The 19,579-nt window shown below is 41.4% G+C and overlaps 1 protein-coding gene across 1 annotated transcript in view; it reads right to left on the bottom strand.

The window, feature by feature from the left end:
• Nucleotides 1-19,579, bottom strand: part of LOC126202947 (RING finger and transmembrane domain-containing protein 2) — an 88,297-nt gene that overhangs the window by 53,535 nt on the left and 15,183 nt on the right. The window contains exon 2 of the mRNA XM_049937049.1: nucleotides 1,155-1,493. Within this exon, the coding sequence (XP_049793006.1) occupies nucleotides 1,155-1,493 (339 nt within the window). The remainder of the gene's footprint in view (nucleotides 1-1,154; nucleotides 1,494-19,579) is intronic.

Raw genomic sequence — 19,579 nt, 5'->3', positions numbered from 1 at the left:
CTTGTTTTGTCCACTTTAATTTGAATGTCAGCATGCATTTGAAGAGAAATGGTGTAATTTTAGTGCCGTTTCTGGCTCACAGTCAAAGACCAATGGCATAATTTTAGTGTGATATCTGGCTTGCATTTAAAGAAAAAGAGCATAATCTTAGTGTAATATGTACTATGTGCTGTAGCACATTAGCACATGATAACTGGCTACAACTTCAACTCTAACTGACCTGTTTCGATAATCTGTAAAAACTTTTATCAAATGACATTCTGCATAAATAAATACATCAGAGCACTTAATAATTGAGTAAACTCCCTAAATGTATTTTGATTAACAAAACATTGATCTTATAGATAGGATACAGTGCGTTTACCAATGGTATAGGAATACGTTCAAATTATAAACTAAAAATAAAAAGTAAAATCAAACAAAAATGTGGTTCCCATAGAGCCAATCAAAAGTAACAGTATCACATCAAAATGCCAGTGACAGTCATGTCACTTGAAAAAAATATGGCAACTGCTCAAAACAGGTACTAGATTGGAGCCCAGTTTACCGTAAAAGACCCAGGGCAAGACCATCGGACAGATGGGACAGAGAGTTAAGAGGGGCAGCCGGATTGAAATGGCCACAGGAAACTAAAGATCAGCAGAAATGGAAGAACCTGCAGGGATCCTCTGTTGCTTGCTAATTCGAGGAGGTCATACCATCAAATTATTGAACTAGCTGATGATGGGACGCATTATTTACTGTGATGAGAGACATTTAGTGTAACACTGGTTGGAAGATGTTAGTTTTATTTTTGGAGACCAAACAATGTGTTTCTACTCAAGAATGAAATTGTGCACCCACTGACTGGTACTGTTTAACATTACAATCTTATTTATTTTTGTGCTGCATAGCATTATCATGTCATTGTTACATCAATCACATTCTGCTCCATCATATTAAATATTCATCACTGCTGTCGCCAACATGCGAAGTAGGAGCATGGATAGCCATTTTTAAAATTCTTCCAGTCATTATTGCCCCCAAACTAAAGTAGCTTTCAACCAAACACCACTCAAAAGTGCTCCACATATTGAGGACTGTGCATTTTACAGTACAATGGCAACACAAAAAGTGAGCACATTTATTTTCCACTTAGCTAAAAGAACACTCACCTTCATCAATATTATTATTATTGTTGTTGTTGTTATTATTTCCACTATTTATGTGGGTGTGGACATGGCCACCAGTCTCTGGGATGTTCTGTTCACTGCCAATATGACTTGCATTTGGAGTACCTACATCAATGGAAATTGCAATACTGTCTGTTGAGTTCGTGGGATCATTTTGTACTACTGGCTGTGGTCTTTGCTGAATAGCACTGACTCCTTCACCATTATCACCAGGACCATGGAGCCATGATGACAGGCCACCTTCTTGAGCTGTACGTGTCAGCTCAGCATATACAGAACGCAAGTTTTCTCGGATAAGTCGAGGTGTACTTGTTGTGGCCCCTGTAAAAGAAAACATACGATCTCATCACAATCAAATGAACATAAAAATACATACAATAAGAACACAGAATTTCTGGTGATATTATCTTGACATAGTAAAACAGTTTCCCTGCTTATGATCCACTGCTAAATTCTCTTTGGATGCTTTAAAGCCTCACAGTTATAGCCCTTTTTGTATTAACTACTACTCCCAGAATAATTCTCATAAGTTCAGATCAATGTGTGTTGTACTTCTCGGGTAAGTAGGGCTGTCCTGTAGATCGATGGTCCCCAACCGTCTCGAAACTATTACTTCCATGTGCAATCAGATGTCAGCTATTAAACCCCCCCCCCCCTCCAACCATTATCAACATCATAAATAATACCATTTTTGTAGGTGTCTCACTAAACCACGAACTAAAGAGTCGTTTAGACAACTGGTGCTGCTTACTTAAAACAATATTTTTTTATGTACAATGCTGAAGCAATTCTCAGTGCATTGGAACTGCTACCTACAACTCCTGCTCAGAAAAGTATCCATACTGAGGGTAGAATTCCTCTGTACCACTCAGAGACCCAACGACACACCCTTTCAAACTGTGCCAAGTTCAAATGTGTACACTATACTTATTGTTTGTAAATCACTTAACTGCTGGATTCCTGAACTGGCAGAAATTGGAAGAATTCGGGTCACCAATACTTTGTATCTGACCACTCTCAATAATAATAATAATAATAATAATAATAATAATAATAATAATTTAGGTAAAATCTCACAACAAGAAGCGACAGAGCAATTAGACGAAAAGAAGCAGAAATTACAAGCATTAGCCAAACGACTCAGAAGATACAAAAAAAGTGAAAATAGAAGGAAACAAAACCAAACATTCAACACAAACGAAAAGAAATTTTACCAGACAATAGATAACACACACATTAAAATAAACAATCCACCAAACATAACAGACATGGAACACTTTTGGAGCAACATATGGTCAAACCCGGTACAACATAACAGGCATGCACGATGGATACAAGCAGAAACAGACACATACAAGATGATACCACAAATGCCTGAAGTGATAATTTTGCAACATGAAGTCACCCAAGCAATTAATTCTACTCACAATTGGAAAGCCCCTGGAAATGATAAAATAGCAAATTTCTGGTTAAAGAAGTTCACCTCAACACATTCACATCTAACTAAATTATTTAACAGTTACATTGCAGAACCATACACATTCCCTGATACACTTACACATGGAATAACTTATCTGAAACCTAAAGATCAAGCAGACACAGCGAACCCAGCTAAATATCGCCCCATAACATGCCTACCAACAATATACAAAATATTAACTTCAATCATTAAACAGAAATTAATTACACATACAACACAGAACAAAATTATAAATGAAGAGCAAAAAGGCTGTTGCAAAGGAGCACGAGGATGTAAAGAGCAACTGATAATAGATGCAGAGGTGACATATCAAGCTAAAACTAAACAAAGGTCGCTACACTACGCATACATTGATTACCAAAAAGCTTTTGATAGTGTACCCCACTCATGGTTACTACAAATATTGGAAATATACAAAATAGATCCTAAATTGATACAGTTCCTAAACATAGTAATGAAAAATTGGAAAACCACACTTAATATCCAAACAAATTCAAATAATATCACATCACAGCCAATACAGATTAAGCGTGGAATATACCAAGGAGACTCATTAAGTCCTTTCTGGTTCTGCCTTGCTCTGAACCCACTATCCAACATGCTAAATAATACAAATTATGGATACAATATTACTGGAACATACCCACACAAAATCACACATTTGCTATACATGGATGAGCTAAAACTACTGGCAGCAACAAATCAACAACTCAACCAATTACTAAAGATAACAGAAGTATTCAGCAATGATATAAGTATGGCTTTTGGAACAGACAAATGTAAGAAAAATAGCATAGTCAAGGGAAAACACACTAAACAAGAAGATTACATATTGGATAACCACAGCGACTGCATAGATGCGATGGAAAAAACGGATGCCTATAAATATCTAGGATACAGACAAAAAATAGGAATAGATAATACAAATATTAAAGAAGAACTAAAAGAAAAATATAGACAAAGACTAACAAAAATACTGAAAACAGAATTGACAGCAAGAAACAAGGCAAAAGCTATAAATACTTATGCCACACCAATATTGACCTACTCATTTGGAGTAGTGAAATGGAGTAACACAGACCTAGAAGCACTCAATACACTTACACGATCACAATGCCACAAATATAGAATACATCACATACATTCAGCAACAGAAAGATTCACATTAAGCAGAAAGGAAGGAGGAAGGGGATTTATCGATATAAAAAACCTACATTATGGACAGGTAGAAAATTTAAGAAAATTCTTTATAGAACGAGCAGAAACTAGCAAAATACACAAAGCAATCACTCATATAAATACATCGGCTACACCACTACAATTTCATAACCACTTCTACAACCCTTTAGACCACATAACATCAACAGATACGAAGAAAGTAAATTGGAAAAAGAAAACACCTCATGGCAAGCACCCGTATCATATAACACAGCCACACATCGATCAAGACGCATCCAACACATGGCTAAGAAAAGGCAATATATACAGTGAGACAGAAGGATTCATGATTGCAATACAGGATCAAACAATAAACACCAGGTATTACAGCAAGCATATTATTAAAGATCCCAATACCACAACAGATAAATGCAGACTTTGCAAACAACAAATAGAAACAGTAGATCACATCACAAGCGGATGTACAATACTAGCAAATACAGAATACCCCAGAAGACATGACAATGTCGCAAAAATAATACATCAACAGCTTGCCTTTCAACATAAACTTTTAAAACAACAAGTTCCTACATACAAGTATGCACCACCAAATGTACTGGAGAATGATGAATACAAATTATACTGGAACAGAACCATTATAACAGATAAAACAACGCCACATAACAAACCTGACATCATACTCACCAATAAAAAGAAGAAATTAACACAACTAATCGAAATATCCATACCCAATACAACAAATATACAAAAGAAAACAGGAGAAAAAATTGAAAAATACATCCAACTGGCTGAGGAAGTCAAAGACATGTGGCATCAGGATAAAGTTGACATCATACCAATTATACTATCAACTACAGGAGTCATACCACACAATATCCACCAGTACATCAATGCAATACAGCTACATCCAAACATATATATACAACTACAGAAATCCGTAATTATTGATACATGTTCAATTACCCGAAAGTTCCTAAATGCAATATAACACATACCGTACAGTTAATAGGAAGTGACGCTTGATCAAGGTCCGCGTCATTTTCCATTCTCAACCAGACTTAACGTCTGAGAAAGTAAAGAAATAATAATAATACTGTCTAGGTCCTACAGCAAGGAAATAGCATTATACCCTACAGCAGTGAAGTAGCATTATATATTGTATCATGTTACCAGATAAGTTTGTTTACCATTGCAAAGCAAATAATGAAACAATTTATTGTCTACTGCAGGAACTACCTACAACTCAGTGAAGACATTTTAATGAGATATTTAAGAATATGTGATATACGTGTTTCAATTTTACTGTCATAAATGGATCGTACAAACTATATGGTATTTGTAGTGGGTTGGTATATGAATAAGATGTTCATGCATTCATTTCACAAGGTATAACCTCAGCCACACTGTCACATGTTACTGCTTGCATTTGAAATAAAAGAATGTAATTACTGGTAAATAATGGAGTCAGTACTACACTCTCAAGATATGGTGATAATAGTAACAATCTTTTAAAAATAATTTAGTGTTGTGACTGAAACACAGTTGAGCCCTTTTGTTTTTACCCCTCAAAAAATTTCATTTTACCCCTAGGTTAGGAACTACTACTGTAAATGATGCAATACTTGCACTCACAGGACAAAGTACATATGGAAAAAGTATTAAATACAACCTGTTGTTGCTCTCTACACTTCACAACCTGGGTGTATGCCAACACACATCATCACTGGTATCTGAACCTAAATCTTGTGCTATAGCTTATAATCTGATTTTCTGTAATCCCCTTTTCCCTATAAAAATTGCTGACAAAGCCATATTTCTGTGAACCCATCTACACAGCTAAGAAGAGGAGTAGGAAATGAATTACAGCAAACTGACGCTGTGAATTGCAAAGTGAGTCACATTTGGACATAAAATTATTAGAGTACAAATGTTTATTCTAACCATTGATGTTGTGGGCTAGAAGAAATGAGTCTTTTAGGAGTGTCGCAAACAGCCACAGAAATTGTACTGGGCTTGGGCAGCTGAGTTTCACGCCCTCAATTCTAAGAGACAGTTCGTCAAGGTCAAGTCTCAGGAGTCTTATGCAGACACCGTAGTCTTAGATGTAATAATTTGTTTGGCCCCAGATAAGGAGCTACATCAATGTGCCCTTCTGTTTGAGGAGCCTTTGTTAGGAGAGGTTTTAAATAAGGGATAGTCTCCTGCAGTGTGGGCTGCTAATTAGAGGCCTGGAATGATGTCGCCACTGTTGACAGCATGCAGCCCCTAGCGCACGGAGGCTCACACATTGGGGAAAGAGGGGGTAGCTGCAGTACAGAAGAAGCCAACCAGGGTGACATGGAATAACATGTTGTCAGCAGCAGGAACAGCAAATGCCACTTTCTTTGTGCCCCTCTTGCTTTGAACAGCAAGAGCGGGCGGTCTGATTCCAGCAGTGGGTTCATTGACAAAAAAAGTCACATAGCAGTGGTATGCCACTCTCTACCCCCCAACCAAACCCACCCACCCACTCACCCCCTTCCCCTCCCCCCCCAAGAGTCATTGCAAGAATCAATGATTTAAATATTCATACCATTCCACCCCCACTCCCCCCGCCACCCCTTCCATGAACCATGGACCTTGCCGTTGGTGGGGAGACTTGCGCACCTCAGCGATACAGATAGCCGTACCATAGGTGCAACCACAACGGAGGGGTATCTGTTGAGAGGTCAGACAATCGTGTGGTTCCTGAAGAGGGGCAGCAGCCTTTTCAGTAGTTGTGGGGGCAACAGTCTGGATGATTGACTGATCTGGCCTTGTAACACTAACCAAAACGGCCTTGCTGTGCTAGTACTGTGAACGGCTGAAAGCAAGGGAAACTACAGCCGTAATTTTTCCAGAGGGCATGCAGCTTTACTGTATGGTTAAATGATGATGGCGTCCTCTTGGGTAAAATATTCCGGAGGTAAAATAGTCCTCCATTCGGATCTCTAGGCAGGGACTACTCAGGATGACGTTGTTATCAGGAGAAAGGAGGACGTTGTAAACAGGAGAAAGAAAACTGGCGTTCTACGGATCGGAGCATGGAGTGTCAGATCCCTTAATGGGGCAGGTAGGTTATAAAATTTAAAAAGGGAAACCGATAAGTTAAAGTTAGATATAGTCGGAATTAGTGAAGTTCGGTGGCAGGAGGAACAAGACTTTTGGTCAGGTGAATACAGGGTTATAAATACAAAATCAAATAGGGGTAATGCAGAAGTAGGTTTAATAATGAACAGGAAAATAGGAATGCGGGTAAGCTACTAGAAACAGCTTAGTGAATGCATTATTGTGGCCAAGATAGATATGAAGCCCACGCCTACCACAGTAGTACAAGTTTATATGCCAACTAGATCCGCAGATGATGAAGAGATTGATGAAATGTATGAAGAGCTAAAAGAAATTATTCAGATAGTGAAGGGAGACGAAAATTTAATAGTCATTGGTGACTGGAACTCGATAGTAGGAAAAAGAAGAGAAGGAAACGTAGCAGGTGAATGTGGAATGGGGCTAAGGAACAAAAGAGGAAGCAGCCTGGTAGAATTTTGTACAGAGCATAACTTAATCATAGCTAATACTTGGTTCAAGAATCATAAAAGAAAGTTGTATACATGGAAGAAGCCTGGAGATACTGGAAGGTCTCAGATAGATATGGTAAGACAGAGATTCAGAAACCAGGTTTTAAATTGTAAGACATTTCCAGGGGCAGATGTTGACTCTGACCACAATCTATTGGTTATGAACTGTAGATTAAAACTGAAGAAACTGCAAAAAGGTGGGAATTTGAGGAGATGGGACCTGGATAAACTGAAAGAACCACAGGTTGTAGAGAGCTTCAGGGAGAGCATTAGGGAATGATTGACAAGAATGGGGGAAAGAAATACAGTAGAAGAAGAATGGGTAGCTTTGAGAGATGAGATAGTGAAGGTAGCAGAGAATCAAGTAAAAAGACAAGAGCTAGTAGAAATCCTTGGCTAACAGAAGAGACATTGAATTTAATTGATGAAAGGAGAAAATATAAAAATGCAGTAAATGAAGCAGGCAAAAAGGAATACAAACGTCTCAAAAATGAGATTGATAGGAACAGCAAAATGGCTAAGCAGGGATGGCTGCAGGACAAATGTATGGATGTAGAGGTGCATATCACTAGGGGTAAGATATATACTGCCTACAGGAAAATTAAAGAGACCTTTCGAGAAAAGAGAACCACTTGCATGAATATCAAGAGCTCAGATGGAAGCCCAGTTCTAAGCAAAGAAGGGAAAGCAGAAAGGTGGAAGGAGTATATAGAGGGTCTACACAAGGGCGATGTTCTTGAGGACAATATTATAGAAATGGAAGAGAATGTAGATGAAGATGAAATAGGAGATATGGTACTGCATGAAGAGTTTGACAGAGCACTGAAAGATCTAAGTCGAAAAAAGGCCCCGGGAGTAGAGAATATTCCATTAGAACTACTGACAGCCTTGGGAGAGCCAGGCCTAACAAAACTCTACCATCTAGTGAGCAAGATGTATGAGACAGTCGAAATACCCTCAGATTTCAAGAAGAATATAATAATCCCAATCCCAAAGAAAGCAGGTGTTGACAGATGTGAAAATTACCGAAATATCAGTTTAATAAGCCATGACTGCAAAATACTAACACGAATTCTTTACAGACGAATGGAAAAACTGGTAAAAGCCGACCTCAGGGATGATCAGTTTGGATTCCGTAGAAATGTTGGAACACGTGAGGCAGTACCGACCCTACGACTTATCTTAGAAAATAGATTAAGGAAAGGCAAACATACATATCTAGCTTTTTTAGAATTAGAGAAAGCTTTTGACAATGCTGACTGGAATACTCTCTTTCAAACTCTGAAAGTGGCAGGGGTAAAATACAGGGAGCGAAAGGCTATTTACAATTTGTACTGAAACCAGATGGCAGTTTTAAGAGTCGAGGGGCATGAAAGGGAAGCAGTGATTTGGAAGGGAGTGAGACAGGGTTGTAGCCTATCCCCGATGTTATTCAATCTGTATATTGAGCAAGCAGTAAAGGAAACAAAAGAAAAATTTGGAGTAGGAATAAAAACTTTGAGGTTCGCCGACAACATTGTAATTCTGTCAGAGACAGCAAAAATCCTGCTGAAGGAGCAGCTGATGGGAATGGACAGTGTCTTGAAAGGAGGATATAAGATGAACATCAACAAAAGCAAAACGAGGATAATGGAATGTAGTCGAATTAAATCGGGTGATGCTGCGGGAATTAGGTTAGGAAATGGGACGCTTAAAGTAGTAAATGAGTTTCGCTATTTGGGGAGCAAAATAACTGATGATGGTCGAAGTAGAGAGGATATAAAATGTAGACTGGCAATGACAAGGAAAGCGTTTCTGAAGAAGAGAAATTTGTTAACATCGAGTATAGATTTAAGTGTCAGGAAGTCGTTTCTGAGAGAATTTATATGGAGTGTAGCCATGTATGGAAGTGAAACATGGACAATAAATAGTTTAGACAAGAAGAGAATAGAAGCTTTCGAAATGTGGTGCTACAGAAGAATGCTGAAGATTAGATGGGTAGATCACATAACTAACGAGGAGGTATTGAATAGAATTGGAGAGAAGAGAAATTTGTGGCACAACTTGACTAGAAGAAGGTATAGGTTGGTAGGGTATATTCTGAGGCATCAAGGGATCACCAATTTAGTATTAAAGGGCAGTGTGGAGGGTCAAAATCGTAGAGGGAGACCAAGAGATGAATACACTAACCAGATTCAGAATGATGTAGGTTGCAGTGGGTACTGGGAGATGAAGAAGCTTGCACAGGATAGGGTAGCATGGAGAGCTCCATCAAACCAGTATCTGGACTGAAGACCACAACAACAACCATTTTTTCATTACAGTCACCTTTGTCTGCATGCCAGAACAAGCTTTTCATGAAGTGCAGGTGACAGATATGCCATTCACCCTACAAGTCGACATAGGAGCTGCCGCGTGCCTACACAACTCTCAGACATATGTCAGGCTACGATCCCCATTGTTGGCATGCATCGGGTGTCAATTGGTAAGCTATAACAAATAGCAGATTTCTCCTCTCAGCCAATTCACAGCCAACAAAACTTACAAGTCAGCTGTCTGCCCTGTTACACTGGTAAGGATTAACAATGTGGGTACTGAAAATCTGCTTGTATTAGGTGCCTTTCCTGGCTTTGACTTTTCTATTGTGGATGTGGTGCATCTGGTGCAAGGTGTCTCATTGTGAGTTGAGTCCCTTGTGTTCTGAGTTTTCAGATCTGTTTGTCCCAGGGTTAAACTGTGCAAACAATTTCACAGTACACAACACCAACAAACCCCCCAGCTGCCCTTGCTTTTTTCGGCTGCAGCCAGCGCCAGTAGTTTTAAGTGACCTGGTTAAGTGAAGTGATTAGACAGATTTCTTCATGTGAATGGGCTACACCCTTAGTGATCATAAAGAAGTTGGCTGTTCGGTTTTGGCTCAGTGGAGACCTCAAGGTCACTATTAATGCTCCATCAGTCATTGACAGTTAGCCCCTGCCTTGTCCCAGGGAAGTTGTTCACAAAGTTGGCTGGGGGTCAATTTTGTTTGAAAATCAAACTGGCCGAAGCCTACTCCAAATTCCATTGAATGAGACATCAAAACACTTGCTTGTGGTTAATACAGTGGAAACTGGCTATACCAACATTCAAAAGACCTTGAAAATTATGTTGTTATAAACAAGTGTCATCGTAACCAAGATTCATATTTTCAGTCTATTGTGGTGGCAAATGGAAATGAACAAATTTATTTAGCCTTTTTTTTTTAATTTTATGTACAGTATTCACTCTTAATGCACTCTGAATACAGTATATGGAGCAGTATGTCGAGTACGCACCAAACTTATTTATTTAGGAGTGAAGTACTCAGTCATTTTACTCTGCTGTCTATTCGCTCAACACACACTTCCTACATAATGTTCCCTGTTCATTATTTCATTTGCAATTTCACTGTTCCATTCCCTAGCTACAAAGAACATGCTTTATTTCTTTCTTCTTTCTTCTTCCTCTTCTTCTTCATCTCCCTCACTCACTTCATAGTCACACTGTGGTCCTGATTCTTCACTTCATTTGCAATTTCATCTTCAGTTCCCTTTTCAGTTGTGACAAGGTCACCATCAACTGTTGTACACATTTCACAGTTGATTTCTGGCAGCAATGCAGATGGTGGCAGATCACTATACTTGGAACCAAGAGCAACGGTGGTCAAGTTTAGGCTTGTTCTGCACAACTATGTCACATATTCTCCGACAGCCAATGAGTTCTCAGTAGTGTTCTGAGTGCTCTGTTGTGAATCCCGTAGCTAATGTGAACATTAAACATGATTGTAGCGAGTTGTTTTGTCAATTTAAATTCCATATGTTGCAAGTTTTATCTCTGATCGTGGTCGTAAATGATAAATTCTGCATAAGCAAGTGAGAGACATAATTTGCAAGATATACGCTTCCTTCAGGCAGAAATCAACGCTTGCGCGTATCGCAACTGCCACTTGGAATTGTCAACAATACAATCCTTGTCTGTGCCTCAACATGCACAAACCACCATCGGTTGTGGATGGGGCTATAATGTCATCAAACAAGGCTTCAGTTTTGGCAGCATTTATTCCTTCTGTTACCATTCCTGCATGACAGAAACAGTTCTTGATGGTTTGGGATGTCACCAGGCTCCAAGCTTCAGTAATGCATCTGACTGCATCCATCAGTGTAATAGAATAATTTTGCTTTTTCTCAACACATTGTATCTTTTTAAGTAATATGAGTTTGCAATACTGGCATTTCAGGTTCCTAATTACTCCTTGGTGCAAGGGGTGCAATAAGTTTGCCATATTTTCAGGCAGAAAAACAAGCTTATACTTATATGGATATGGTGTCTGTTCTTTCGGACATGTCCGGAAGAACAGACACCACTGATGACCTGTAGCCGTCTAGAACAATCAGAATTATATTAGTACCTTCAGCTTAATATTCTCCAGAACAGAGAGTGCAGCATGTGCTGGACAGTTGTCAACAAAAACCAGTGTTAACCTTCTCTGACTTCTAAGCTCCTGATCGCAACACCTTATTTCGGACATCACTCAGGCCTTTTTATTAGCATTGTACTGCTCTGGCAGATTTTTTTACATGCTTAAAATAATGAGGATTTTTTGATTTACCGATCACAAAAAATTATTTTTTCTCAGTTCCATCTGTGTTAGCACATACCAATGATATTCTTTAAACAAGTTGCCATCAACACATTTTTGGCCGTTAAATTTCAGAGTTTTGTCAGGTGTCAAGCCAAAGAAAATACCACTCTATCTGCATTAAAGATGTCACAGTCCGCATATCCTTCACGAATTGTAGGCCACACAATGGTGAGCCACTGTTGGAGTGTTCCACTATTCACACTGTCGACTTCAATGCTCACTTTGCCAAAAATAAAGCTGTGATATTGTTTGAACCTATCAATCCAGCCACTGCTGCACACAAATTCCTCATGTTTTAATTTCTTGGCAAATTCTTCTGCTTTTACAGTAAGGAGAGGTCCAATAATGGATACACTGATGCTTCTCTGTTAAGCAGTGCTTCACCCACTTCGCTCCATTCAGCTTTTCGTAAACGCTTAATTTTAGATCCATTTTGTTCAAAGGCAATAACAATTTTATCCTCTTGTTCTTCCAAACCATTTCGACTGTGGAATTTACAAAGTCAAACTGATGACACAAGTCAACATTTTTAGCTCCATTCTTGATTTCATGAATCATTTTCACTTTTTCTTCCACCATTAAGACTTTTCTTTTACTGACCATGCTGTTCTAAAATGCGTGCACTTGACATTGTGTGTACTGTTGAGGAGTTCTGTGACTGTCATACAGCAGTATGAATGCAATAGGGCAACAATGAGGCGAAGAGTCTATACTAAACATATTGTTGACAGAAGAGCAGAAAAAAGAATGTGCCAGGTTGCCATATTACAACATATTTCCTTCTACAGCACACTGATTCTTCGATAATCTTGTTGTTAACTGAGGCTGAAAACGACATTATATACTACGTACATGCATATTCATTTGTTGTATTAAGCAAGGATGAGAAGTATGTTCCTTACGTGGAATATGGCCGTACAACAGAAATCGTGACATTACAGCCGAGTTGTTGTAACCAATGTTGTTATATGTAAGTTCAACTGTACTTCTTTTGACCTCTTTCTGAATCAACAGCTAATGTTTGGGGTCACTAGTGCACCTGCCATGTTTCAACGTCTTTTACAACAAGTTATAACAGTTGCCCCTCACAGCATTAACTATCTCGATGATATCCGTCAAGACAGGTGCTACCACGGAGAATCACTTACATAACGTCTGGTCTCTGTCCATCGTTCTACAGGCCGTGGGCTAACCTTGCTAAGTCTCCCCACGGGCTCTGACGCCTCATTCGAGCAGGAGTAACTGCTTTTGTTTTCAACTGGACACAGAAGCAAGGCACACGGTGCACGGCTTTTCCACACTAGTTCCTGTACTGCCTCTGCTGTGGTGGCAGATCCGGTGCTCCGGCAAGTTGTACACTCGATACAACACGGGTGGCCCACCACTCGCTGGGCCAGGCATTGGGCTCACTTCAGAACTTTTTGTGTAGCACCACTGCCTCTCCCTCTCGGGTGACGGTTTTCTCCCCGTGTCACGGTTGGAGTAGTTCTGCGGCAAGGAGACCCCTCTACTTCATACACGAGGGTCACTGGGGAAACTGCCACACACCACCGTGTGTTTTGGTCAGGCGTCGATTGGGAGGTGTTACAACTTGCCAGGGCCTGCTAGAAATTTTTTCATCAGCAGGTGGTGCTGTGCACTGTTTTATGCCACGGAAGCCCCCTACGTGGCCTTGGGAAATAGTCCACACTGATTTTGCTTGTCCTTTTTAGACGCTTTTGGGTTATTGGCAATTCATAGTTTTTCTTGTTTGCCTTTTGTTGTCCACCTGTGACAGAAGATGTGAATTTAAGGTCCTGTCAGAGATATTCTCTATAGAAGGCTTGCCTTGCACCATGGTTTTCAACAACGGTCCTAAGTTCGTGGCACAATCTTTCAAGGACTTTCGCGTACACAATGGCATTTGCCATGTCACGACATCTGCCTTTCGTCCACAGATGAACAGTGAAACATAAAGCCTTGTCCAAATGTTTAAGACAGAGACGTGCAATTATGTAGCAGATACCCCGGTTCAGGAGGCTCTCACACTTTTTTAGGTCTCGGAGAAAGATGCCAACTGAGGCCGAGAGTCCCGACGAGCTGCTGTACGGTCATCAGCTGCGGATGCTGCTCAACCTCTTACTGCTGGGCAGATGTTCCCCAGCAGCACCAGTTTTGTCGACATTCACACCTGGCACACAAGTCTGGACCAGGATGTTTGGATGGCCCACAGCCAGCACAGGTGCAGCTTCTTCACAGTTTTCACTGAAGTTCGACTTGTGGCACACCACCAGAACCAGCTCTATCTCAGGATGGGTGCAGGGACCCTCTGCAGGTCGTGAACTTGACGCCTCTTCTTTTGTCGGTCCCGGCCAAGCTGGGGGTCGTGCTGTCCTCGTTGTGCCCGATTACCCCCGTGGTTGGAGCTTCGTCAGTACCGATAACAGGTTTGCTTCCTGTGTCTGGTACCAGTGCCACCCACTGCGATTACCTGGTGCCGCTGTCAGTAGGGACAAATCAGGTATCTGTCATCAAGAGCCTCTCCTCTCCAGTCCGTCGCCATCACTGCCCTGGCCGACACCTCTGCCCCCGTCCCGTTCACTTTCATTCGTATGCACCAGTCTGGGCAGGTCGGGAACTCCTCGTGACTTTAGCTGCTATCCCCAGCATCACCACAGACTGTTTTTTCAGTCACAGCATTGTGGACAGCAATGCCTGGTGTTCACCCCTGCCAGAAAGGAGAAATGTAGTAAAACTGCCAGCTGCTATATCTTACAGCTCCCAGCAGACGTTAAACTGGATCACTGTGGCAAGATTAGTGCAAGCCGACATTCAAACAGAACGCCCAGAACAACTCGAGCTGGCTACCAGGGGCAGCCTAGTCACTGACCACTATCACCAGGTCCGCTGTGTGTGCACAGCACGAACCCAGTGACACCTGATGTGGATAGTGATTTCATAAGTGCAAGTACAGGCTCCTGCGCCTTCAGTTGTTAATGTGTTTAATACATGTAAAATGCATTCACTGTATTCTTACTGATATCACACTGTGACCCAATAAAAATTCTCTCTTTTACAGCCATGTGTTTCCTTGTATTCCTAATTAGAACAAATTCCACAAAGGCAAGTGCTGAATAATTTCAACCAAATAAAAATACCCTGTAGGTACTGGAAATAGGAATTTTGGTTGTATACTAAATGAAATAATATGTGCAAAATTCCTTGGGGTCAAAGCAGATAGCATGATAAAATGGAGTCAAGCTAAAGGTATAATTATCAAGCAATACAGTTTCACATGTTTTATTCTCTCAAGTACTTTGGAGACATGGTGTTAGCTTATTTTATATACATTCATCTTCCACTGTTCAATGGAACTGCCCTCAACACTAAGCAGCTAAAGTAAATAATATAATTATCTGACACAAACAAATAGTAGGAATACTTTTTAAAGTAGGATACATAACAGCTCACTATGCAGAAGCCATCTTTAAATTCATACACTCCCTTCTAAATACACTATCCTTAATAGTGTTTGTTGCTAATAATACAAATCTGTTTTGGATTAGCTGCAACTTACACAACCACAATGTAAGATACAAAATTTACATGTCGGTATTGCTTCATTTCTAAGGCTCAGGGTTGGGTTCTGTATTCTGATGCAACGGGTCTTCCGCTTTCACCATGAGACAAAACATGAAATCAGCGATCCTGTACAAAACAAAATCAAAAGCATTTCGTTCCCGCTGCTCTTAAAAAATAACAATATGATTTGGTAATTTTAAGGACTGAAGATTCCTTTCATTTACAGACTGTGTTCCATAAATCTCATCATGAAAGAGAGCATTCAGGCATGTGGAATGAGTAAAATAATACATAGATCAGCAGAAGCAGCCACCATGGCAGGCTCCTTCCGTAAAGTATACTAAAAACCAATTGCAATTTGCGTTAATCTACTAACATTCGTTATTAAGGGACTCACTATCTACAAAACTTGCTCCAAAAAGTTTTTCTCCTGACTTGAATAATTCCTATTTTTTACTTTTTAGAGCTTTTTAAAAAAATTAGAAACCTGTTTTTCAACACCCTTTTGTTTTATTTTGTTTTGTTTTAGGATGCAAAAAACAACTGGGGTCATATGCACCCACGCCAAAACTACAGAACACGAAAACAGAGAGGAGTTAAAAAACGAGTGAATGGCAATCCCAACTGACAGAAGAGAGGACAGCTAAAAACAGGGACATGAAGAAAGGGCTACTAAAGACACCATACAGAAATGGAGGTCCAAAACAAAACTAAATGGCCTTCACCTTATTGCTCTGATGTATAAAAACTAAAGCACAGTCGACAGCCCACACATAATTTGTTAAAATGGCTGATAACTCAGACAACAAACCCAAGCGAGAACATAAACGGTTAAAAAATGGACATTCTGTCAGAAAGTGGCAGACAGTTAAAACTTGGGCACAATGTGGACAAAATGGCTAAAAGAAGTAAGATGGCTAAAACAGCAGTACGCAATATGCAACCCTCCTCGCAGCGGGAGGGCCAAGAGGACGTCGTCCAAGCCACTAGGAGAGGCTTAATAATCCTGAGCTTATTCCCATGAAGGGAGGACCAATGGCGACGCCAAAGGGACACCACCTCCTGACAGATGGCAACACACAAGTACCGCAGACATGGCAGCAGTGTCAGCAGCTTCATTTCCTGGCAGACCGACATGACCAGGAACCCAAATAAACTTCACAGTGGCTCCACCAAGAGTGAGCAAGTCAAAGTTTTCCTGGACCCGTTGCACTAAGGGATGGGTGGTGTACAGCACACACAGACTTTGAAGGGCACCCAGAGAGTCTGAGCAGAGGATACAATTGAAAAGTCTGTGTCGCCAGATGTACTCCGTGGCCTGATACAGGGCAACGAGCTTGGCTGTAAATGCTGAGCAGTGTGCCAGAAGCCAATATATAAAGATGTGGGCACCAATGACCAGGGCACACCCAACACCACGGTCAGTCTGAGAGCCATCATTGTACACAAAGGTACTAACACAAAATTCCATGCGAAGGTCATGAAACTGAAGGCTACAGAGTGAGGCTGGAATAGTGTCCTTAGGAAGCGAATGAAGGCCAAGGTTAACATGGGCCACTTCACGAAGCCAAGGTGGTGAAGGGTTCACACCCACTGTGAAAGTTGCAGGTAGTATGAAGTTAAGCTGCTGAAGCAAGTGCTGAAAGCAGAGTCTAGGAGGTAACAGTGAAGTGGGACACCCTCCATAATGGCGATCAAAGGAATCATCAAAGGAGGTGGTATATGATGGGTAGCCATGCATGGCAGACAAACGGCATGCATAAACGCTGAGGAGAAAGTCACGGCAGCAGGACAGTGCTAGTTCAGCAACTTCAGCATACAGACTCTCAACTGGGATAGTGTAAAAGGTGCCAGTGGCCAAACAGATGCCACAATGGTGGATAGTGTTGAGACGGTGTAAGAGGGATGGATGTGCAGACACATGAACAAAGCACTGATAGTCTAGTTTCGAATGGACAAGGGACCAGTACAAATGGAGGAGGGTGGTTTGATCGGCACCCCAGGAAGTACCATTGAGGACATGTAGGGCATTGAGGAACTGCATACAGCTGACTGCTGCCGGGTAAGACACATGGGAGGACCGAGAGAGTTTCCTATCGAGCATGAGCCACAGGAATTTCGTAGTTTCAATGAACGGAAGGGCATCAGCCCCAACATGTAAAGATGGTGGGACAACCATTTACACCACCAGAAATTCATACAGACGGTTTTGTCAGTGGAAAAACGAAAGGCATTGTTGATGCTCCAGGAGTAAACCTGAAGACACCACTCAGTGAGACAGCTCCGTGGAGAACTGCAATAGACAGCAAAATCGTCAACAAAAAGGGAGCCAGGGATTCCCGACGGGAGACAGGACATTACAGGGTTAACGGCGTTAGCAAAGAGGACGACACTCAGGACGAAACCCTGAGGCACACCGTTTTCCTGGATAAAGGTGTCCGACAAGGCAGACCTACATGCACCTTGAAAACTAGGTCTTTTGAAAATTCCTGAAGGAAAAAGGGCAGGCGGCCACAGAAGCGCCACGTGTAGAAAATACAGAGGATACCAGTCCTCCAACAGGTGCTGTAGGCCTTCTCCAAATCGAGAAACATGGTCCCAAGCTGATATTTCCACAGAAAACCATTCATAACATGAGTAGACAAAGTAACAAGATGGTTAAGTGCAGAATTCTGCACTTGAAATCCACACTGTGCAGTCGTTAGCAAACTGCGAGACTCAAGCCACCATACCAGCTGGGCATGAATCATACGTTCCATCACCTTGCCAACACAGCTGATGAGAGAGATGCGGAAGTAGCTAGAAGGAAGGTTTCTGTCCTTATAGGGCTTAGGTATGGGTATGACGTTGGCTTCATGCCAGTGTCTGGGAAATGTGCCCTCTGTCCAGATGCAGTTGTATGTGTTAAGCAGAAAGTGCTTGCCCGCAAGAGGTAGGTGCTGCAACATCTGAAAGTGGACAGTGTCTGTCCCTGTGGCGGAGGATCAGGGTGAACTGAGAGAATGATCTAGCTCCCTAATAGTAACGGCGGCATTGTAGCACTCACGATTCTAAGAAGACAGGGTATCGCCTGAGCCTCTGCCGCTATTTCCAGTGGAGGAAGGCAGGGTGATAGTGTGAAGAGCTCGAAATTTCCGCAAAATGGCAGTCCACGGAGTTGGAGATAGCAATAGCGTCCATGATAACATCGTCCGCTACTGTCAGGCTGGAAATTGGCGAATGGATTTTGGTCCCAGAGAGTCGTTCGAAATTGACCCACATGACAAAGGAAGGGGGGGAACTGTTAAAAGAAATAGTGAATGAAATCCAGTTAGCTTTTTTGCTGTCCCGAAGAACGCGACAAGACTCTGAGCGCATCTGTTTATAATGAATGCAGTTTGCCATCGTAGGGCGACAGTTAAAAATGCAGACAGCACGTCTCCGTGCGCGAATTGCATCGTGGCATGCTTCAGTCCACCAAGCAACTGGGACACGACATCGTATAGAGGAAGTTGGTTGGTTGGTTGGGGGAAGAGACCAAACAGCGAGGTTATCGGTCTATAGAGGAAGTGTGAGGAGTGGAACATTCTGCAGCAGGAAGGACCCGTTTGTCAGATTTTCCACCTGCTCATCACAACTAGGGAAATCCTGTTCCAGGGAGGAGTAAAGGCTGCCAGACAGCCTTAGTAAGCTGCCATTTGGGTGTACACGCAGGCAGCATAGGAGCCAGCAAATGGATAGCACATGGAGAATGGTCGCTCTAATAAGTGTCAGAAAGAACAGACCACTCAAGACATTGGGCAAGCTGGGCAGTGCAGAAGGATAGGTCCAAATGGGGATAGGTGTGCGAGTAGCCAGAAAGAAATGTGGGTGCTCCAGTGTTAAGACAGAAGAGGTTGAGTTAATTAACAAGATCAACCAAGAGGGCACCTCTCTGACAGGTTCTAGGAGAACGCCTAAGGGGATGATGCGC

This window comes from Schistocerca nitens, chromosome 9, assembly GCF_023898315.1.
Source record: "Schistocerca nitens isolate TAMUIC-IGC-003100 chromosome 9, iqSchNite1.1, whole genome shotgun sequence".
NCBI classification, from domain to species: domain Eukaryota; kingdom Metazoa; phylum Arthropoda; class Insecta; order Orthoptera; family Acrididae; genus Schistocerca; species Schistocerca nitens.
The sequence above is the reverse complement of the archived record's forward strand: the minus strand, read 5'-3'. Positions and strand labels throughout refer to the sequence as shown.